Source organism: Polypterus senegalus, chromosome 2 (assembly GCF_016835505.1).
Source record: "Polypterus senegalus isolate Bchr_013 chromosome 2, ASM1683550v1, whole genome shotgun sequence".
In the NCBI taxonomy this organism is placed as follows: Eukaryota; Metazoa; Chordata; class Cladistia; order Polypteriformes; family Polypteridae; genus Polypterus; species Polypterus senegalus.
In genome coordinates, this window is record NC_053155.1 from 22,514,610 (window position 1) to 22,539,703 (window position 25,094).

General features: G+C 36.9%; 1 protein-coding gene across 3 annotated transcripts in view; it reads right to left on the reverse strand.

Annotated features, from left to right (window-relative positions):
• Positions 1 to 25,094, reverse strand: part of LOC120522830 (serine/arginine repetitive matrix protein 2-like) — a 143,196-nt gene that overhangs the window by 98,761 nt on the left and 19,341 nt on the right. For 2 of the 3 annotated variants that reach the window (XR_005632523.1, XM_039743517.1), the window contains exons 2-3: positions 10,954 to 11,087; positions 1,017 to 1,224 (exon numbers count right to left, since the gene is read on the reverse strand). Coding sequence is in view for 2 of the 3 variants with exons in the window: in XM_039743517.1 (XP_039599451.1) it covers positions 1,017 to 1,224; positions 10,954 to 11,087 (342 nt within the window). In the remaining variant the exon portion in view is untranslated. Of the gene's footprint in view, positions 1 to 1,016; positions 1,225 to 10,953; positions 11,088 to 25,094 lie in introns of those variants that run through there. The other variant, XM_039743518.1, reaches the window with a different exon arrangement.

Genomic DNA, 25,094 nt, shown 5'->3' on the forward strand with positions numbered 1-25,094 from the left:
CATTTTGCTTATTCTGCCTGCAAACCCGTGCATTCACAGCCTCCATTTATGTGCTGCTTCATGTGCTATGGAACTTGGAATACTTTTTGCTCTTAGCTTATAAAGCTGGTTATTTTATTAACAGAGAACAAACATAAGGGTTTCATAAGTTTAATATGAGGTGGACCCATATCAAGGAAATACTTGTGATGTATTTACCAACTGACCACAATATTGACAAGATGAACAATTCAGAGAGCAGAATTTGAAGAGGTAATGTTGGATTGCAGCTTCTGTGCTTACTTAGAAGAGACAGGGGAGTATCATAGGTTTTTGTTTTTCACTGAGATATTTGACAAGAAACCTTTTCAATTTAAAATGTACTCCTTTGCTAAATATTGTATCACTTTTTGTAACTGAAATCTAAATATTTTGTGTTAAAATAAAATATAAACGGTGCACTCTCAACCCATTTTCATGGTTGCCAGCCAAAAATCATATACTGTAAGCCCGATTTCAGTTGTTGCCATTAGAAAGAAATTAGGCAATTGTAAACAGATAGAAGACAACACTGTTTACTTCATTTTGCCATAGCTTCTGCAGAAAACATGTTTTGGATACCCTAAAAATCTGCACTGCTTTCAATTCACAAAAACATTTTTTTTCTAGAAACTAATTGTGTGTTTCTGATAAAAACAATTTCTCCAAATCTGTGTTTTTTTTTTTTTTTAAACTAAAATTTCAGCTTTTTTATATACAAAGAAGCCTCTACAAAGTAAGGTGAGGCAAAAGGGCAAGTTATTTAAAATAAAAACACATTAGTGCAAGTTGAAGTTCACAGTGAACCTTTTCAAATCCCATCCTGAAAGTACACCATAATAATTATCACTAAAAACAAAATATGAGAAATACAACTTTTTGAGTGGAATTATTTTTAGAAAATAACACATTAGACAGAGACAAAAAAAAATCACAAATTTAATTTTTACTTCCCAAACACTCTATTAAAAAACACACACACACAGAAATCAACTGACCTTGAGCGTAAACGTAATTCAACATCAGATTCAGCTCCCGATTCAGAGCTGCTATTAGACCTTGACTTCTTTCCCTCCTTTTTCTTCTTCTTCTTTTTCTTATTTTTATGCTTTTTATGCTTCTTGTTTTTCTTACGAGGTGTCTCACCTTCACCCTTATTACCCTTTTCTTCACCAATAGGCATAACCTCAGCAGTACTTTTATGTCCTAAGTAAGAACAGTGACATGTCAAAAGTCAGAGGTTTATAGACCGTTTAACTGAATTAATAAGAATACACAGCAATGATTCTATTAAGACTGATGTCAGCACTAAAAATACAAGTATATAACATTGTTAGGCATACGACAAATTTTACTTCTATCATATTTCACAACACAAAACACAGCAAATACAAAATGTGGCTTTTTATCATGTACTGCATGTCATTTCAGTCATGGGGTAATGGTAAACAAAAATGCCCATTGCTGAAATCAGAGAATTTAAAAATCTGATTGAAAATTAGAACTAAAGAATAACACGTAAAAGTTACTTCAGTACCCAGTACGCAAGTGTTTTCAACTGCAGGAGATAGTGTTACAGAAGAAAGATATCATGTTCAGGCAGTGTGTTGACATTCACGAAATGTATAGTTCTTCATAGATCCAGTCAGGACCCACAGTTAATAGGATCAGTTGTGCATTCAAGCAAAAGAGAAAAGGAAAGCTGTTTTTGGAGAAATGCTTGATGTTAAACCAGAAAACAAAAAGGTCAATTTTAAATTTTGATAAACTGGCACTGCAGCAACTTTATATTACAGGTTTAATTCTTATAATTACAGGAAATTCTTACCTTACTGACCTGAATTTTAAATAACATATTAATCACATTTCTAGGGCAGCATTTATTTACTTAAGAAATATAGCAAATGTTAGACCTCTTGTAACATTGCAAGATGATGAAAAATTTGTTCACACTTTTGTTTTCAGTCGGCTAGATTACTCCCTCTCAGGACTACCTAAAAAAGACATAAATCGTTTGCAAAGAGTGCAGAATGCAGCTGCTAGAATCTTAATTCGGAAACAAAATTCCGAGTACACCACCCCAATTTTGATGTCACTACACTAGTTACCTATGTCGTTTAGAATTGACTTTAAAATACTGCTTATGGCTTACAAAGCCTTAAATAATCTCACTCTATCCAATATTTCAGAATGACTTACACCTTACACTCCATATCGTAACCTTAGATCTTTAAATGAGTGTTTGCTTAGAATTCCAAGAGCTAAACTTAAAAGTGGTGAGGCGGCCTTCCTAAAATCTGGAATAGCTTTCCGATAGAAACACACCAGGCTAATAAGGTGGATCACTTTAAAATAACTGCTAAACACCCATTACATTAACGTGGCTTTCTCATAGCTTCACCTTAGTTTAATCCTGATGCTCTGTATATGCACCGAAATATTTTTTATCATGGCTCCACAATCTGTACTAACCCCTACCATCTCTGCCGTTCTTTTTCCGGTTTTCTGTGGTGGCGCCACCACCACCTAAATCAAAGCACTGTGATGTCCTTACATTGATGGGTTAAAGGCCAGAAGTCCCATGACCATCACCATCAAATTCTTCCATGAGAACCCTGAATACAATGAGAACTGATTGAGGTCATTTATGTTAGGTAGAATGCCTAGAGGGGGCTGTGCGGTACCGTGGCCTGGAACCCCTGCAGATTTTTTTTCCTCCAGCCATCTGGAGGTTTTTTTTTTTTTTTTTCCTCCCTGGCCATCGGACCTTACTTTTATTCTATGTTAACTAATGTTCCCTAATTTTAATTATTTATTTAGTCTTTTTTCTCTTTCTTCATCATGTAAAGCACTTTGAGCTACATTGTTTGTATGAAGCGGCATGGTGGCGTAGTAGGTAGCGCTGCTGCCTCGCATTTAGGAGACCTGGGTTTGCTTCCCAGGTTCGCCCTGCGTGGAGTATTCATGTTCTCCCCATGTCCTCCAGGTACTCCGGTTTCCTCCCACAGTCCACAGACATGCAAGTTAGGTGAACTGGTGATTCTAAATTGTCCCTAGTGTGTGCTGTGTGTATGTGTGCCCTGCGGTGGGCTGGCGCCCTACCCGGGGTTTGTTCCCTGCCTTGCACCCTGTGTTGGCTGGGATTGGCTTCAGCAGACCACCGTGACCCTGTAGTTAGGATATAGCGGGTTGGATAATGGATGGATGGATGTTTGTATGAAAATGTACTATATAAATAAATGTTATTGTTGTTATGAAAATTCCATATTGTAGGTTGTTTAAATAATAGTACTAATAAAAAATGCATTCATATTTTATCACAGAAAAATCTCTGCACAATGCACAAAGCAAATTTCACTGAAAAGATATCAAATATAAGACGATAGTACCTAGGTTTGGATATATCTTATCAGAGTGAAAACTGAACTTAAGTTTCTCAATAATAGTCTGGTAAAAATTTGCTTGATGCTGCAAATGAAAGGTGGGTGTTTATCAGTCTACTGATATTACAAGGCACAGTGTGTAAACCAGGCCAAAGATGGTGTCGGTCCACAAACAGGTCATTGCTGACACCCATTTTCAGCAAAGTTATGAGTGAGTTTAATTTTCCATTCATTATGGAATACAGGTAGTGGTAGACTTATGACCATATTCAGTTCTGACTGACTGGTTGCAAGTCGATCTGGACATAAGATAGACTGGTATACAGTATGTATTCAAAACATACCATATGTGGAGTATTGTGTAATAATCCTGTTAAGCCACATTGTTTGCTTTGTATCCTTTATCATTATTCTTCTAATTCTTTTTTATTTTATTTTGTTTCATTATCACTGGTGCTCGCACAGGTGCCAAACCTTTAACAGCTTCACAAATCTTCTCTTTGTCTGTGTTATGTCAAGTCATCAGCGCGAGCCTCTCTCAGTGTTTATTGTGTTAAATGTAAGAAGAGGAGTTGTACCGGCAGAGTTTGAGCACTTGTATGTTTTCTGTTTAAATATTGCAGCCTGTTAATAATAAACATTAACAGATAAAGGAGTTCAGAATGGTTTCATTACCCCTTCATGGCAATTTGCAAGAAGTGGCACATTATGAGTCACAACACAGGAGCATCGGTGGTTAACTGGATTCAAAGCCAAAGTACAGTAGTATTCAGCACATGCTGCGGAAAACCGGTTACAATGGGATAAATTATACACAGTAATGCTGCAGTAATACACCAAGATCGAGATGAACGAGTCACGGCATATGGAGCTGACGTGGTGAAAACATCATTTGCCTGTGAGACACGGTACCAGTCATAAGACACACAGGTCAGGTCGTAAGTCAACAACTTTCTGCACCTGCATTTCACTAACAACGACAATCATAAATTAACCTAGCACCGGAACCATACAAACTCCATTATGTGTATCAGGTAATCGTCACAAAATATGCAGAAGAAGTATGTACGCAATTGTGACATAACTGACTAAATTTTCATGGATTACAAGAGAAGGCTATTGTTATATATAGTTCTACATCTTTTGTGCTAACACTGGCGAACTACTGCTTGACCAAAGTTACTGCACAACAATGGACAGTTTCTATACCACAGCCGAACTGTTTGAGATTTTACATTAAAGTAAAACTAGTGCAAGCAGACGGCGCTGTATGAACAAATTAACATGATATGCCTGGAGACTCCAGTGCAGTAGCTGCTTGGCAAAAAGGCAAACTGATTGCGATCAAGTTGAAGGACAAGAAAGATATCTGCTTCAGTATAGCAGTGGACACTAGACATACTTTTCCTACTGCGATTATGTTTTTATATGTTGCTGTTACACATAACATTTTTTGCTATTGAAAATACTGCAGTTTAATGCTATTGGCTCATTTTTCTTAGGCTAAACAATGCAAAGAAGACTACATGAGGCGGTCATTTTCATATAACTTGCCAGAGTTTTTTTTTTTTTTAAACTTATTCAGTTTTTAAAAGCATGTAACATTGCATACAATCAAGTTAAACTTAATAAAACTAAATTCAATTCAACCCCCTTTGTTGTCATTTTATAGTTTTAAATTAAGTTAGTACATGATTACAAATGAACGCTTTAACCTTAATTTCCAATATTACCATGGCTATGAAGTCTATTGTTGTGTTGGCATTGAATTTCCCTGAGGGAATGAATAAAGTATTTATTATCCATTAGTGCTGGCCAGTACACCAGTTCATACCGAAAACCGTTTATTTTTATGATGTGGATTTTTTTTATACCGCAACACTGGTTTAAATTGCCTAAACAACGTTCAGAACGTGGCGCAGCGAAACTGATAAGGGGGGACATTTTTCATTGCTACACAGCTAAACACGTATGCAACGGAGTGCATGCGGTAGTTGAGGTATTGTTCGGACAGAGAATATTCCGAAACTGAAGCTCTGGAAGATGATAAAGTTGAACATGATAAAACAGCAGAACTTTTGCTGAAAAATAGGAGTCCCGTCCGTTGCCTGGAGATTCTTTGGTTTTAAAAGGTCGGAGGTGGACCATTATGTTCAAATTTGTGAATACTGTTTCTATACTACTGGATAATACTGTAAGCCAAGTTGTACTTGTTTTATTTTTTATTTATTTTTATTTTTTTCCAATACTGTGTAACGTACCTGGGTGCTGTGTAATAGAGTGACGACATGTTGATTTTATTCTCAACATTTCCACTTTAATCTCCACACTTATGACGAGAATAAAGTAGACATGTTGACTTTATTCTCGCCGTTTATGTCTTAAAATGAATATTTAATTTACTAGATTTCTCAAACCCCGTCATAAGTTACGTAGCACATTAAATGCTTTGTGTTAAGTGTTACCCAGGTCACGTTAATCACTATGTGCTTCTTAAACTGACTTCCTCTTGCACTAAGAGGAGGCACAAGCAGCACACAGAATACATTTCATGATATTCCTGCTCCCTTAACATTTAGAATGCCAAGATAAACACTTGATATAATTTTCATGATGAAATGCATTAAAGTATGTATTAATCATGTGGGGGCACGGTGGCATGGAGGTTGCACTGCTGCCTCGTAGCAAGGGGGTCTCGGGTGTTCCATGCCTTGAATTAGCATATTTTTCTGGTGGGTTCACTAAGCGTGCTTCAGTTTCCTTTCAAAGTCATGTAGGATGTGGGGTTTTGTTATACTATATCGACCCTGCTAGTGTATGTATTGCTCGTATTCATCCTGCGAAGTGCTGCCGTTCGGGATTTGCTCCTGCCTCGCACACAATGCTTGCTGGGATGGGTGCAACCCTGAATGGATGGCATAATTAAACATATATAACAAAGATTTTTTTTAAAGTTCTGAACACTTCGTGGTCTAAGTTTATAACTGGTTTTAATTTCACAAAGACGTTTATCATGTGGTGACTGGTTATGTGGAGAAAGAAAAAGGAAGGACAGGAACTGGGGGTTTGGTACATCAAATAGAGACAGCATGCATGCAATAAAGAAAGCCCACTCAGAAGAACATCCATTGAATTCAGTGTTTGTGTCTCTGACCACCAGATCACGAACCCAACATATACACAATATTTAAGTTAAACCTGTGCGATACCCATTCATACATGCAGTTTTTTGGAGCCTCGTCACACCTGCCATAAAGTTCTCTACACTGAACGTACACCTGGGGACCCCTTACTGCGAGGGAGTAGCACTACCTCCACAAAATCGCACATGTTTAATACCTGCTTTAATACATTTCATCCTGAAAATGATATCAAGTATATATCTTAGCATTCTAAATTTTCAGAGAGCGGGAATATCATGAAGTGCATGCATTATGTGCGGTGATCCCTGCCTGCGTCTCCCCTTAGTGTAGCGAAAGTCAGTTTAAAAAGCACATAGTGATTAACAACTGGGTCAGGGAACACTTAACACAAAGCATTTAATGTGCTACATTAACTTATGATGTGGCTTGAGAAAATCTAGTAAATTAAACATTGATTTTAGGATGAAGTTTAGTTTACGACATTCTACTTTATAGAATAAACTATGAGAATAAAGTGGAAATGTCGACTTTAATCGTGACATAAGCATCGAGATTAAAGTGGAAGTGTCGAGAATAAAGTCAACATGTCAACTTTATTCTCAACATATACAGTAATCCCTCGCTATATCGCGCTTCGACTTTCGCGGCTTCACTCTATCGCGGATTTTAAATGTAAGCACATCGTAATATACATCATAGGTTTTTCGCTGATTCGCCGCTTTCTGCAGACAATGCGTCTTTTAATTTCCGGTACATGCTTCCTCACTTTGTATGCCCAGTTGATTTCATACAAGGGACGCTATTGGCGGATGGCTTAGAAGCTACCCATTCAGAGCATGTATTACATATTAACTAAAATTTTTCAATGATATAAGATATGCTTCCTGCGTGGTGCTTGATTGTTTGCTTCTCTCTATCTCTCTCACTCTCTCTGCCTGACGGAGGGGGTGTGAGCAGAGGGGCTGTTTGTACAGAGGACACGGACACTCCTCTACAAAATGCTGCTTTATCACGGTGCTTCTGTATACTTAAAAGCACGTATTGATTTTTTGATTGTTTGCTTTTCTTAGCGAGCGCTCTCTCTGACATAATCTGCTCCTGACGGCGCTCCTTTGAAGGTAAGATATGTTTCCATTCTTTTAATTGTGAGAAGAACTGTCATCTCTGTCTTGTAATGGAGCACAGTTTAAACGTTTGACTAAAGGGTGTTATTTCATGTCTAGAGGGCTCTAATAATTTTAACAGGGTGGGAGAGTTTATAAGGGCTTAAAATATAAAAAAATAACCATACAAACATATGGTTTCTACTTCGCAGATTTTCACCTATCGCCTGGTCTAGAACGCAACCCCCGCAATCGAGGAGGGATTACTGTAGTTTTTTTTTTCTTGCCTGTGTCCGTATTCTTTTTTCTTCACCATGGCCCCAAAACGATTCCATAGGGCTATACCACAAATAGCATTATAAATGCAAGTTGCAGTTTTACTATTTATGTATATAGCTTAGCTTGAAGCAAGGTCTATATTAATGCACTTAGCCTACATTATGGTTCAGTTGGTAAAGATGTCATCACCAAGTAGCGCTTGTTTTATTTTATTTTAACTTGGTAAATACTGTGTGATGCACCTGTGTTTGAAGTCTTGAATAGTATTATTAGTGGAAGTTGCACTATTTATTTTATTATTAATTAGTTTAAATATTATGCAGTTTAATGATGGGAAAGCTGTCTAAAAGGTCACTTTAACATGTCAGTAGACAGAGATTGTTAACATTAACAGAAAGTATACTAAGTTTACTAAGTCTAAATGCCTCTTTAGATGGCTGAAAATGCAGTGGAACCTCGGGTCACGAATGTCGACAAACTTTTGCATCTGTTCACGACCACACACTCGGGTGACGAACAAGCCAGTTTCCCTTCCCATTCGTATGTGCTGATGATTTCCACACGTGTTCAGTCTTTCCCTGTACAGTGCATTGTTCTCGGTCAGATGTGCATCGCGCAGAGGGACTTTACCACAAAACTAATCTCATCTCCACCCAGTTCCTCCCCACTTCCTTCATGCCAGAACCTGACTCATGCAAGGTTAGTTTTCTTGGTTGTTTATGGTTAGTATTTGTATAAATTATGGATTTTTCAAATGTTCATTTTTTCCCTGTGCTTAAAACTCATTAAAAAAAAAAAGTGTTTACAGCGAGCGGTTCGTAAGGCTGTAGCATGAACTCTTGCAATTTTAGTTTTCCCTGTTCAAGGTTTTCTTAGTGTTATTCAATGTTTTTACATTTATTTTACTGTTACACTGTGCATTCTATGGTATAATTAACTATTTTTGTGCTTAAAAATCTTATATATATATATTTACATACAATTTGTACGGTCCGGAACAGATTAATTGTATTTACATACTGTACAATCCAATAGGGGAAATTACTTCAGGTCACCCGAGATTCCACTGTTTATTGTCAAAATTTTAGTTTAAGTTGTTGCCAAAATTTGTTCAATAAAAAGGTTCTATATATTGACTGCAACTTTCATGCAATGTGTTTCTTTCTCTTCAATAGTGCTACCCCTTTGAAAACTATTACTTTATGTGTGCACATTAAAATGTTTTTTTGTACAATGCACAATTCTCATGACAGTGCAATAAGTTATTCTTAGCCAGTCTACTGCAGTAATTGCAGTGGAAAATGTGGTTAACATCCACTCAGGCATGGGAAAAAAATACCGTCAAATACTGTGAAACCGGTATAATTTTGAAAAATACCATGACATAGAATTTTGGTCATACCGCCCAGCGCTACTATCTATCAAGGTATAAGCTAATGCTATCAATGGCCTGTCACCTACTTGTCGATTCTTGTGATTTGAGGTCCTCCACTAGCTCAGTACCAGAGCAGTGACACAAGTCTGGCGAACACTCAAAAACAGTTGCATATAAATATTAACTTAGGTTAACTGCAATGAAATAAACAGAGCAACTTTGTGGGTAAAGTAGGGTATTACAAAGTACAATGTTGCCAGCAGACGTCAGTACAGTTGACAGTGATCAAATTAAAAACACATCACACTGCCATTTAAATTCATACTACTGTTCCTTCACCACTCAGTAAATGTCTAGGAACTGAGGAGAATAACTGCAATAGTTTTGAAAGTGAAATCTTGACCAATTCTTGCCTGATACAGGATTTCAGCAGCTCAACAGTTTAAGTCTCCTTGTCAAATTTTTCATTTCATAATGCATCAAATGTTTTCAATAGGTGACAGGTCTGGACTGCAAACAGGCAAGTTCAGCACACTGAATCTTTTACAATGGGGCTATGCTTCTGTAATGCATGCAAAGGCCTTGCTGAAAAAAGAAAGACCATCCCTTAAAATGCCACCTGGATGGCAGCACATGTTGCTCCAAACCCTTTATACATCGTTTACCATTATACCATCACAGCTGATGGCTTTTGAACACTAATAAAAAACCAGAAGGTGCTCCTCTTCATGGATTCTGCTTCTTGCAGGTTAAAGATGTCTAAGAATATGTATTTTTTTTTTTTATTCATCCAACCACAGGGCAGTTCTCCACTTCACCTCAGTCCATCTTAAATAAGTTCAGCCCAGAGAAGGGAGCGGGATTTTTGGATCACATTTATATATGGTGGTTTCTTTGCATGGTAAAGTTTTAACTTGCATTTGTGGATGCAGCAAGAAACTGTTCACAGCTAACGTTTTTTTGCAAGAGTTCCTAAGCCAATGCAGTGATTTCCACTACAAAAGTGGGTCAGTTTTTAATGCAGTGATATCTGAGATATTGGTTTTTGAACTTGTCCCTTCATAACAGATTTCTCCAGATGTTCTACCAGGACTGTTTTTTTTTCTTTTTAAGCAAGTCTTATTTTCTCTGTCCCAACTTTTTTTGAAACATGTGGCCATCAAATTCAACGTGAGAATATATTTTTCATAAAATAACATTTCTCAGTTTCAAAATTTTATATGTTGTCTTTGTTCAACCTTAAATTAAATATGGGTTTAAGTGACTTACAAATCATCACATTCTTTAGCATTTATTTACATTTTACACAGTATCCCCAGTGTTTTGGACACAGGGTGGTACATAAATTACATGGAGATGAGGAAAACTACACAAAAGGCATTCCTGCTAGTGATGGAACCAGATCCAAGCTGTTCAAGGCAGAAACAAAGCTACCCGTAACTTTTATTCTGCATAACCATTACCCAGCGGAAGAGTCAAAATATAAAAATATGTGCAAATATAACTCCAAAGCAATCAAACAAAACAATGAATGCATATATGTGTATAGAATTTGGTTTAATAATGGCTGATGTTTGAGACAGTATAGTTTCATTTCACTTAACACCAGCCACAATTGAAAGCAGTCACATCAAGCAACACTAAAAGGTTACCTGGCTGTGTATTTCCCTGTGTATCTGTAGTCAAAGTCTGAACTTTCTCCACTTTCTGTTCTGTTGGATTAACTTCTCCACTGGCAACATCATTTTCTTGTTCTGGATTCATCCTTCCATTTGACTGTATATCACTTTCAATAAAAAAAAAACAACAGTTCAATCATAACTTTACTGAACATGATTCTAGATTTGTGAAATTAGTCAGTAAATCAGAATTGAAATCTCAATTAAAAATAACTTTACATATAAATATATTCAAATATATTAATGTTGGGTGGTACATGAACAGTTCTGTAAAAATGAACATTACAGTAACCAAAATACTATTCATTTACTCCTTTTAATATTTTTGTATTGTTATTACTGATTTTCACCTTTGTCCTTTTATTAGCAGTGGTCTTGTATTGCATGAACTACTTACAATTTAAAACACACCTTCAAATAAATGTGACACTTGGAAACACATACTTTCAATAAGGCACATCTTGGATTATTCAATTGTAGAAAGCGAGGAAATAAAACAAGACATGTTTTGCACTTGCTGCCAGATATGTACATTATAAACCTGGGCAAAATCTGCTTGTGATTGCTTAGAAACATTAAAACAGTTAATACTCTAATTTTGTCAAGCTATGTTTTTTTTGTCTAGCTCTGGGGAAAGAAAAGCCCTTTCCCATTTTTTGTTTTTATTAATGCAGGCATTGTGTCTTTTAACGTTCCACAAAACAAACAAATGAATATGATAAAAGTGTGTAGGAATGTGCGATATGCACAATATTTTAATGTTGTTTTAACAATGTGCATACTGAAATTATCGAGTATGTCCCTCACTTTGCAAAAAACAATCAAAAACATGCCTCTTTGTCTATGTTGTGTTACGTCATCAGCATGAGCTTCTCCCAGTGTTCATTGTGCTAACTGTGAGAAAAGGAATTGTACCGGCAGAGTTTGAGCACTCAAATGTTTCCTGATTTAATATTTCAGCCTGTTAATAAACACTAACAGATAAAGGAGTTCAGTGTGATTTCATCACCCCCTCGTGGTGGTTAACACAAAGTAGAACATCATGATTCATAATGCAGAAGCTTTGAAGGTTAACTGGATTTAAAGCCAGAGCACACTAGTACATCGAGCGAGATAAAGACAGGGTACAACTGGATAACTTAAAGTCACATGCAATCGATTTCACTTTTTTTTCACCCCTCATACTGCTTTATCAGGTTTGTTTATGGGTTGAGATAAATTGTATTTTCTCCTGTAATTGTAAGACAAATATAACAATGTTGTCAAAATGGCAGTGGGTAACAAACTGAGATCGAGATGAATGAGTCAAAGCATACAGAGCTCTTCTACAAAATTCAATTTAAGTGATCTAGTACAGGGACCTGCTCTATCCTGTCCCTATAGTTGCTGAAAATGAAGTGGGTGATGAAACAAGGGAGTGAGCAAATGAGATAATAATTTAAAAAAAAGTCCTTTAGCAGCTAGCTCAAGAAAACAAAGAAATTCAGATAAGTCTCTGCACACTGCCATTAAAAAGGAGATCATACGCTACTTGATGATATCCGAGGTGGACAGTGATGTAAATCAACTTGAGTGCTGGAAAACACAAGAAGTACACTTCCCCTCAATTGTGGAAACTTGTAAAAAATAGTATCTGTGCATCTCTGCCTCAAGCAGCCATTCTGAGAGGGCTTTCACCTTGGGAGAAAATGGTGTAAAATGTACCCAATGCTGCTCTGAAGCCAGATACTGTTAACAGATGTGTGTTTCTATCACACAACTTGAAGTCTCCACAGTAGAATTTTACAAATGTTTTATTTTTTCTGATATCTTTGTGCAATATTGGACAGAAACTGAAGTTAGTAATTTGTTTAAAAATGTTACAGGTTTGGGACTTTTTTGTATCTTTGAGCAATATATGACAGAACAGGTTTACAAATGCTACAGCTTTTGCTTCCTGTACAGTATGACAGAACTTTACAATTTTACAATATTGTACAGTATGTTAGATTTTTGTTCTTGTAGTTGTATGCTGCAAAATTCACCTTACAGAACAGCAGTTTATGTTTATCCAGACTAATGTTCATGCCCTATATTCAAGTTTAATTATGATTAGTATTTTATTCACTTTGCATTCATATCTTGTTTATATTAAGGGCACGTGTCTTAAAAATGTGCTCATTATAATAGTTTTATTGGTCTTTTGTGGAAATCCTGTAGCCCAGAAAATAGATATAATTTTTTTGTCAATACCGCACACCCCTAGTTGTATGGTGATAAGCAGTGAGCTATTTCTGTATCACTATCATGCCTTCAGCACATACACTGATTCAAATAAGATAAATAAAAAAATGAGCAAAGCTCAAATACATTTGTGTGTTTATTACAAAACTACTAAGAAACTATACATGGGAAAATACAAAGCAAAGTAGAAAAAACAAAGACATTAATTAGCTTTGTGGTTAAACGAAAGCCTAAAAAAGGTAGTTCTGTAGCACAGAATGTAACTTGAGGGCTGTGGGCACAAGCAGTCTGTCAATGAACAGCATATGAGAAACAACTAAACTAAGTCAATTTTTTTCCCCTTTACATTGGAAAATTGCTATACCAGTGAAGTCAACAATTGTTTTAATCTCATCTCACTGATCTGGACAATGTCTGGAAAATTCTCTTTTAATTAAATGTGAACAATATAATATGACTAACACCCCTACAACATACAAAATAGTCTGAAGTAGGGTGAACCACCCTAATTCAGAGTGATCATAACAGTTGTAATGATTTACTTCATGAGGTAGAAGTACACAGTAAACAAGAACAGTTGTGGCAAATATTTGAAATATTTAAATGTGTCCAGAGTAAATGTTAAACATCTATAATTCGTAATTGTAACTGAAATGTATCATTCATAATTACAAACCTAGAAATAGTCAAACAATACCACACATGCCTACGGTTGTCATGCTGAACCCACTGGAAAGGCTAAGACCACCACTAAATAATCTAATATCAAAACATCAAAAATATTATACTGATTATCAATGACTTCAAAACAGCATAAAATTATACACCATATGCTTATATTACTACATTTTTTCCAAAGGTTTGTGAAAAGGAGTAACTTTGATCTGTAATATCCAATTATGGGGTGAACCCCTGAGATCAGTTGATGTGACATGCACAATTTCAAACTATTGTGATCATTTTTGGTGAACACATCTTCTGGTTTACTCTTTATCATAATGGTGTAATTGTCTGCTAAAAAAGGACTGGAATTTTTTTTTTTTCAGTCCACAGAGTCACAAATTGGGAGAACCCCTTAAATTGCTTGACATTTCATATAGCTAGATAAAGACAAATCAAACAGTATATCATATTTGTCTTTTTTCTCATATTGATGAGTCAGCAGGCATCAGACAAAAAACTGAAGCGATTTCAAAGCATTTATAAGTAAACTTTAAACATTAAGTGTCTTGGTGTCTTTATAAGCTAAAGTTACCCAGAATATGTAAGTCAAGCAGGTTTTTGTACATGACCCGAGTATTTTTTGCTATGGAGATAGGCCATATCTGATTTTATTTCTCCATAAAGTACTGTCTGCTTAGGTCTACTGCCAAATAAAATGTAAAAGTCAGCAAGTCAATAATAAATGTGTTGATGTTCCTTTAATAATGTGAAATAAGTTTTGAGCCTAACCAAAACAAATCAAACCTGAAGTAAAAATATAAAAATATCGGTCAATGGTTTTTGACAAAGGTGGGCAGAAAAATATCAGTATCAATCAGAATTCCCATATTGGGACATCAATAGTTGCAACCAAAAACTGAATTAGTCCAACACTTGACAACATGCAAAAAAATAAGCAGAGTATACTTGGTCAACCAAAGCATAAAGTCCAAACGTGAGCCTCCATTGGCCAACAAATGATATTCTCCTGCAAGAACTTAACTGAAATCATCATAAATCCATTTAAAATGGACTGTGCTTTAACTGTTTTAGGGCGGATGTTGACTTTTGTTCGACAATCAGCTGTTAATAGCAACAAAACTCACTGTTAGGTCACAGGCATTCCCTCTCTGCTTGATGGAATGTTAGACTCATTGACTCACCATCTAATCCTTGCGTGTGCGCGAGTTACGAAATGTAAACAAAGGCAATCTCAAGAGGGAGTGCAGAAAAGAAAATACTTTGCAGACGATGTTTTACGCATTATCGCTGAGTTGGACTCTGATTTTTCAAAATCTGACTTTGTTGACAGTCATCAGGAGATCGAGCAACTGGCATCAGCTGATCGGACAGCAGGACACATATTGTAAGCAGTGCAATGTGGCAATGCATGCAATTGGATGCTTTGAGCGATATCATATACATCGTAAATGTAGGAAGGATGGTCCCAGCGTGTGTATAAACTGTGAGCATTTGAATTTGATGATTGCATATAGCGCTGAACTGACCTCTCTGTACAATTCTTTCCTCTGTATATCATGGAGTACAAAAGAAATAGCATACAGCAACATGCGGTGACTGGCAAAATTGGGGGGGTAGGACACATGGTCACTGATGTTATGCGAATGAATATAAATAATATGAATAATGTTGCATCTGTGCCACAATTTTTTCCAAAATGTAATATACAGGTCATAAAAAGAATAATTCCAAATAGCATATATACCTGTGTCTCTGTGTTTTTTTTTTGTCATCATGGACCATAAGGCGCATACTAATTCAGCGTGAGCAGGAACACTCAAAACTGAATTAAAAAAAAAAAAAAAATCAAGTGACGGTGAGATACGAAAAAGGAAGATTCACCAGCGTTTGTGTGTCAGATTTTATCCCTCCAGACCAGAGAATGTCAAGTTCCATTGCCTCAAAACACCACTCACATCTACAGTTATTCCCAGTTTCAAATAAAAACTAACAGCGTCAGATCCCTTGGGCGGAAGTATGTATTATATAAAAGTGAAAAAAAATGTAACTTTTACAAGTCCTATAAATGTACACTGTCTAACAGACGCAAACCAAGTGTACATGTGTACTGTATAATATTAACAATTAAGAGCAGCTCACTACTGAAAACGGCAAATATAGGAGACAGTCAGGATCAAACTGGGAACTCTTGATTACAAGACAACAAATCTTTACGCTACGCCACAGAAACTGTTGTCTTTTTTCCTTGAAACTTTTGTGAAAGTGTTTATTTGATCTTTAGACTTCAGGCTTCATACATTATATAGTTTATGCCTACACTTTATTTACTACTAAAATATGAAAAATGCTTCTGTTCTAAAAATGTGTTTACACAGATTATTGTAGAAACGGAACACACATGAAATGCATGTGTTCCAAATAACGATCTATTATTTCCACTCTAAAACTCCAGCACTTCACTCCCAGATAATCAGATTAAGGCATGAGCTGGGAGAACTTTGTGCAGGTTCTGTGGTGGTGGGGGCAGGGAATACCAGGCTGCTTACTGCATGTCTTTATTGCCACTTTTACAGGACAAAAGACGTTGGCGGAGAGGTGCGAACAGATTTAAGGTGGACCGGATCTACGAGTTTTTTCATAGGCTCTGGCAATTCTAGTGTTAAGCCCTTTAATAACATTCCTCTTTAAGAATTTTAGATGTGTACTACTAATATATTCCGTAGAGACTGACTTTCTGGGCTTTTTATACAATGTTCAACATAACTGAACACACTGTTCTACGCATTGTATGAGACTTCAACTTTAAAGATGTTGAATCAGTTCAGGGAGCATGCACTGATCCCGGTTGGCAACACCCAAGTCAGACACGTGGTCCAGTCCCAACCTCCGGAAACGTCCATCTAATTGCTACAGCCAGGTGTTACGTGGGCGTTCCCTTGGCCTGGTCCAGATGCCCTCAACAATAAGGACCCTACAATACATATCACCGTCAGGGAATTGCACCACATGGCCGTAGAACTGTAACCGATGCTCCCTCACAATTCAGGTAATGTGTCTCACTTGGGACTTCCTGAGAAACCACTTGCTTGTCACAAAGTCAAACCAAGAGTACCAAAGGATTCTCCAAGAGACACCGTACCAATGGAGTCTAGTCTTTGTCTCAGCTTACTAGACAGGATCCATGTCTTACAGCCATACAGCAAAACAGGGAGCACCAGGACTCTGAAGACTTGGACTTAAATCTTTTTGCAAAAGATATCGAGAGCACCACACAACTCTTTTCTGTGACCTCCTAACCCTCCCTCGTGCTCTCCCAATCTGTCTACTGACTTAATAAGAAAAGTCACCAGAGACATGAATGTTGCTGCATATGTACAGTGGTGTGAAAAACTATTTGCCCCCTTCCTGATTTCTTATTCTTTTGCATGTTTGTCACACAAAATGTTTCTGATCATCAAACACATTTAACCATTAGTCAAATATAACATAAGTAAACACAAAATGCAGTTTTTAAATGATGGTTTTTATTATTTAGGGAGAAAAAATCCAAACCTACATGGCCCTGTGTGAAAAGTAATTGCCCCTTGTTAAAAAATAACCTAACTGTGGTGTATCACACCTGAGTTCAATTTCCGTAGCCACCCCCAGGCCTGATTACTACCACACCTGTTTCAATCAAGAAATCGCTTAAATAGGAGCTGCCTGACACAGAGAAGTAGACCAAAAGCACCTCAAAAGCTAGACATCATGCCAAGATCTAAAGAAACTCAGGAACAAATGAGAACAGAAGTAATTGAGATCTATCAGTCTGGTAAAGGTTATAAAGCCATTTCTAAAGCTTTGGGACTCCAGCGAACCACAGTGAGAGCCATTATCCACAAATGGCAAAAACATGGAACAGTGGTGAACCTTCCCAGGAGTGGCCGGCCGACCAAAATTACCCCAAGAGCGAGAGCGACTCATCTGAGAGGTCACAAAGACCCCAGGACAACGTCTAAAGAACTGCAGGCCTCACTTGCCTCAATTAAGGTCAGTGTTCACGACTCCACCATAAGAAAGAGACTGGGCAAAACGCCTGCATGGCAGATTTCCAAGACGCAAACCACTGTTAAGCAAAATGAACATTAGGGCTCGTCTCAATTTTGCTAAGAAACATCTCAATGATTGCCAAGACCTTTGGGAAAATACCTTGTGGACTGATGAGACAAAAGTTGAACTTTTTGGAAGGCAAATGTCCCGTTACATCTGGCTTAAAAGGAAAACAGCATTTCAGAAAAAGAACATCATACCAACAGTAAAATATGGTGGTGGTGGTAGTGTGATGGTCTGAGGTTGTTTTGCTGCTTCAGGACCTGGAAGGCTTGCTGTGATAGAAGGAACCATGAATTCTACGGTCTACCAAAAAATCCTGAAGGAGAATGTCCGGCCATCTGTTCGTCAACTCAAGCTGAAGCGATCTTGGGTGGTGCAACAGGACAATTACCCAAAACACACCAGCAAATCCACCTCTGAATGGCTGAAGAAAAACAAAATGAAGACTTTGGAGTGGCCTAGTCAAAGTCCTGACCTGAATCCAATTGAGATGCTATGGCATGACCTTAAAAAGGCGGTTCATGATAGAAAACCCTCAAATAAAGCTGAATTACAACAATTCTGCAAAGATGAGTGGGCCAAAATTCCGACAGAGCGCTGTAAAAGACTCATTGCAAGTTATCGCAAACGCTTGATTGCAGTTATTGCTGCTAAGGGTGGCCCAACCAGTTATTAGGTTCAGGGGGCAATTACTTTTCACACAGGGCCATGTAGGTTTGGATTTTTTTTCTCCCTAAATAATTAAAACCATCATTTAAAAACTGCATTTTGTGTTTACTTGTGTTATATTTGACTAATGGTTAAATGTGTTTGATGATCAGAAACATTTTGTGTGACAAACATGCAAAAGAATAAGAAATCAGGAAGGGGGAAAATAGTTTTTCACACCACTGTATGTAAACCTCTGGATGAGGTCAACACTTTCCTAGACAGACGGCTGACCCCAAGAGATCATTGAAGGCCTGGATCTTGGTTTTTATTCAGGATAGTTACATGGCCAGACACTCAGACTCTACACTCAAGTCTCTCAAGAGCATCCATTGACTCCGCAAAGATCACAGAATCATCAGCAAAGTCAAGATCAGTGAATCTTTCTTCACCAGCAAATGCTCCACAGCTGCTGGACCCCAATACCCAGTTCATGCAAGCACTGAAGAAAGTAGGAGCAAGAACACACCCCTGACAAACCCAAAATCAACTGGGAAAAACACAAAAGTTCTACCCCCACTCTGCACAGCACTCATAGGACTCATAGGAGACCAGCCATGATACCCAACAACTTTGGAAGGATCCCATGAAATCTCCGGTTGTCCCAAAGGGCAACTCGGTCAACTGAGCTGAATACTTTACGAAAATCGATAAAAGTCTGCAAACAAACTGTGCCGATATTCGCGTTTGAGCTCAATGAGAACCCTCAGTGCCAGGATGCAGTGGATGGTAGACTTCTTAGACGTAAAACCAGACTGCTCCAGTCACGTGCAAGTGATCACGGATTCTACTGAGGATGACCCTAGCAAGGACCTTACCTGACATCAAGGGCAGCGTTATCCCCTTGTACATTAGAACATTAGAACAACCTAGACGAGAACAGGCCATTCAGCCCAACAAAGCTCGCCAGTCCTATCCACTTGTAGTTGTCGCAATACAGGCTATCACCCTTCCCTTTCCAGAAAGGGATGACAAGCCAGTTGGGATGATGCCAGTCTACCAAATGGAAGTAAAGATTGTAATGCCAGGAGGTCAGCCTTAATACCAGTATGGTGATGTTCAACCCGGATATCACAGACCTATGCAGCATTCCCTACCTTCAGCTGGTTCACAAACCTGTGCAATCTCAGGGAGATGGGTGGTTCACAGTTACAGTAATTGGAGGGTCAGACTCAAGAACTATGGACCTAGAAATGTCCAACGTCCTAATCTGAGATCAGCTTTAAACAGGAAAAGAAACAGGTCTTGATTTTACTGAATGAATTATTAATTCTAAGCACTGTTGTCTCTGACCAATTCCAATTTAAATTATTGTTAGATGAAGATCATACTAACATTTCGTTCTACACAGTTATTTTTTCTCAAACTGTTAACTTTCAAGTTAATGAGGTAGATTTTTTGGGAAACCAAATGTATCTGAGAGGACACAAAAGTGTTCCACAGCAAATGACTTTGTAAAGAAAAAGGGAAACAAAATTGTTTAATCACATTTCCAAAAATCAAACTGTGCATTACATCTCCAGCATCTAACTTTCAATACAAGTGCTCCATTGTTCTCTGTACACGACAATAACCACTATATAAACCAACTCCTCTAAATACTAAACACACTCATGCACCAACTCATGGCTCCATTTGAGACTGGCCATTTGACCGCATGTTGGTAATAATGTGCACAAATCATTGCTATTGTGGCTCAGTGTGTCTCCAGTATGCATACTTTAATTGCCAGGAAGCACAAACTGATATATCTGAGCCTCAACGGCATTTTCTCAGGGTGCTGCACAGCACTTTTGAACTGCTGGGCAGCTCTTATCATGCCATTCACTCCCCTTCCCGTACAGCAGTTTACAAATGCCAAGCAGCTGTACTCCCAAACCTCCACAAGGAACAAGTGCTCACTATTCGCATGTTGGCGCTTCACAGATACTTTATACGGGATCCATCATGTCATTTACAAGTTGGTGCTTCACAGTGATAGTAACATCACAAAGAAAATTCATTAATTTGTTGGCACTTCATGGAATCAATAAGAAAGTGTAGTGCAGGAATAAAAGGAAAGCACCAACTTATCTATTATTCATACCTGCTGATTTTTTTTTTTTTATAAAAAAAGAAAAAAAAACGGAACACTGGCCATAAGTATAAATGGCTTTAAATAGATCGTCTGTAAATCTACACGTCAGTTTTCTGCATTCTTAACTGAAAAGTCTGTTATAAACTAACAAGAAAAGTGTGCCCACAGACTGCTAAGAATGATAGTCCATCCAGAGGTAGAAGAACCATGAAACAAAAGCCTTAAAACATACCAAATATGAAGTTACAATGTTACCAATTGTTGCTACATGTCCTGATATTGACACATAATCAGAAAACAGGATTTCTGTACTGTTCTTGCAAAATAAATTTAATGAAGTTATGCATTTTCACTTAATTTCCTCTCTACTTATGTAGCAATCATTCATTTTAGATATTATGAAGCAAAGGACAACTCACTGAAATGGGGAAAGACTTAAGCCAATTTCGATCATGAGGATATCAAAAAGGTTCTCCAACAAAAATCTCTGGGCCAGATAGAATATGTTGATGCCTGCACAGTCCTGCATAGATCAACTTCAAACACACTGCAAAAAATGAAATCTAACCAAGTGGAAAAGTATTTATATACTGACATTAAATCTTGTTTTCCTTATTGAACATATTATTGACTTGTCAAAAAATTTGTATTTATTAATATTTAGCTTACATTAAGAAATCTTGTCAAGTAAATATTGCTTTCCCCACTGGCAGATTTTTTTTTTTTTTGCTAAATAAAGGCAAAACAACTCCCACTTAAAATTTTTCTGTCTAGTTTTTGCATATGCATTTTTTAAATTGCAATATTCTAGTATATATTTTGGTTTGTCTGGATTTACAAGGGCCCAAATCCTGGTAGCAGATCAATGTTACCAAAACGGCACATAACACAACCCAGAGGCAACTTCAGATCAGTTTCTTTATTCTTCTCTTATTACAAGATACTTGCAGAAGCTCACTAAAAAGGAACTACTAAACAAATCTCAGGCCTACCTCAGTTAGAAAGGAACACAACAGGGGATGGCATGGCCACACTTCTGTAACTCGGTTGCAAAACAAATGTCAGATTGATATCTAATTATATTTTTTTATGCTTTCAATGTCATTTTTTGCATTTTATAACTTCTATTTAGACATCAACTTGGCTAGCTAGACCATTGATTTTCTTTTTAATTAATACACTATAAAGATTGTGCAAAGATGGCTTCTTTATTAACCTGGATTCTGGATCAAGGATTCTGCCCTCTTCTGCTTAATCTGTACAGAAATTATAGGTTTAGGTTAAGTGTAGACTGCAGTGAAATTCTTATTTGCATGCTCTAATCATCAAGCAAAATGTCATCCTCCTCCAGCACCATGGTTAGTGTGCATAACTAATCTGTCCTTCTTGCTTGAAAATTTTCAAAACACATTTTTATGTAATAATTCTTAATCTTGTGGTCTCCACTGACCCACTTCCCATGTGAAAATGTAACTTGCAAGTAACTGATATTAAAGGTTACACCGAGTATTTTCAAAGGAGGGAGACAACAGACAAACAAGTTCCAGAATCTCCACATATTCCCCATTAACTATGTGCTGATGTAAAATACATTTAAACCATCTATATTCATGACTTACTTTTCAATGAACAACAAAAACAATATATCATTGTTAAATGACAGCTTCTATTTTGAAAAGGTGCCTGAACAATTCCCAACACTTTATTTTGCATTTTTGGGAGTTAATGAAGGCTTTACATTTCACAACTGTAGGAGTTCACACACTCAGTGCTTCAATATGCTCAAATAAAACCGGGATAAGGGAGCAACCTGGTTGTAAACCTAGTTCCTTAAAAATCTCCTTTTACATGTGCAAGTATATGGTTCTGGAATTCACATTTGGCAAAAAGCTCCAATGTCATTTAAAAAAAAAAAAAAAAACGTTAAAACATCATTATCATTGATTGCCGTAAATCTGAAAACAAATATGAAGCCTGGCTGTGATCATTTTCTTGTCTTATAAATATGTTTTGCCCATCATGTGCTGTGAATTAAATATCCATTACTTTTTACATCCTCAGCCACCAATGAATCATGATATTCACACTGGCCGCTGCATCACCTAATCACACCATTTCATCGTGTCTATAGCAAAGAGCTGGACAAAAACATAAAAAACATAAAATACACACCCTTTCAACAGTATATAGCAAACTAACATGTTGTAAAAAGGTTTCTGTTACTGGACTGCATGTAGCACACTCTGTTCTGCTTGGCTGTCTGATTGACTCTGTAAAGCACCAGCATACCGGTACCTGTGTCTTACAACCAAGCTGCCGGGGCAGCAATAAATAATGCAGGTATTTTACTTCAAAAAAATAAGTATTGCGTTAAGTTACTACCCATGGCCGAAAGCGTGCAAGAAGCTAACACATGTACAGCTGAACAGAGTGCAACAAACATATTAAGACTACAAATTTCTTAACTGTAATTTGGTTAAGGGTTTACATGGCCAAAAAATCCAGTTACAGTTGGAGAAATCCATGTGTGTTAGCCTAGTTTCTCAGAGACCAATAACACCACTTCTCTAACTGAACAAAGAGTTTATTCTGCATTTTATAAATTAGGTTTCTATGAATAAAGCAAAATATAAAACACAATTACAGGCATGTTTCATTCATTGAACATGCATGCAACAGAAATATTTAGAGTTAACACTGTGTTATTGATGGGTATGACAACTCATCTACCTTTTCTGCTGTGTTTAATTATGGTAGAAATGTAATGTCTCTGTCGATTTTCATTTTGATCCAAACAAAATAAAATTAAAGATAACCCGTAATATTTTTTCAAGCAAACTGAACAGAATAAGTTAGTATATCATAGCTAAAAATAAAATTCTGCTAAAAAAAGTTTTGGCTGACCTGTTTTTTATATTTTCATAATAACCAGGGCATAAAATATTTTTAATATTAGTGAATGAGGTGAAAAGTCAATGGCACAAACTCGTCTCATTTAGAGAACAATTTTTATATGCATTGTTCCACTGGAAACTACTGCTCCAAAGGGTGTACATGTGAAAATTCCCACAGGGATAGAGATCTTTATATAGACAACGTCTTTGCATCCTATGAACAATTACATTCCAAATTTAACATTCCAGGTACACATTTCTTTCACTATCGTCAAATCAGAAACTTTGTTAAACAAAACCTTCCAGATTTTCCTCATCTTGCACCCTCATCCATGCTGGAAAAAATATTGCTCAATCTCAAGGACTTGGACTCCATCTCTACAATATATAAAATCATTTTACAAACCCTCCCTTTCAAAGATCCAAGAGGACATTGGGAAAAAAATCTCTCAATTAATATATCAGAAAAGAAATGGAAAGTAGCAATGCAGAGAATTCACTCAAGCTCCATATGCACAAAGCATACAATTATACAACTTAAAATTATATATCGAGCACATCTGTCTCGACTAAAACTCACCAAAATGTTTCCAGGGTATGATCCAACCTGCGAACGTTGCAACCAAGTCCCAGCCTCACTGGGTCACATGTTCTGGGCCTGCACCAAATTAACATTATTCTGGACAAACATTTTTAATTACCTTTCAGACAGCCTTGGACTCACAATCCCTTCCAACCCATTAACAGCTGTGTTTGGGGTTCTTCCAGATGGGAAGACGAGAAAGACAAACAAATTGTGATTGCATTCACTACACTTTTGGCACGCAGACTTATTCTGATAAACTGGAAGAACCCAAACTCTCCTCTTTTAAGTCAGTGGGAAACTGATGTGTTATATTATTTGAAGTTGGAAAAAATCAAATACTCAGAGGATCTGTACAGACTTTTTTCAAAACATTGCAGGATCTAATCAGTAATATTTTAAAATAAGTTCATAAAGCACAGAGAATTTGTTAATTTAGGTAAGTTTACAAGCCTTAAATTTAACGGCGTTTGGCTTGCTCTCTCTCTCTCAGGGGTGGGGATCGATCTGTTCTTAACTTAATTTTTCTTTTTGTAAAAACTTGATTGCTATGTATGGATTGTAATAAAATAAAAATAAATTAAAAAAGAAAAAAAGAAAAAGAAAATTCCCACGGGGAAAACCCACATTTTTCAATTCTCTCATTGCACATAAACACAACATCTATCATTGTTAGTCTTATATAAGAACAGTTCTGGACCTAGTGTTGAGGCCTTTATTAGGTGATGCAATACTTCCTTTATTACTGCAACTCACCTCTAAATCAAAGCTTGTACATATTATCGAAGAACTGCAACAAAGTTAAAGGGATAAAATGTAAAAGATAGAGAGGACAATTTACAGCCTACGATTA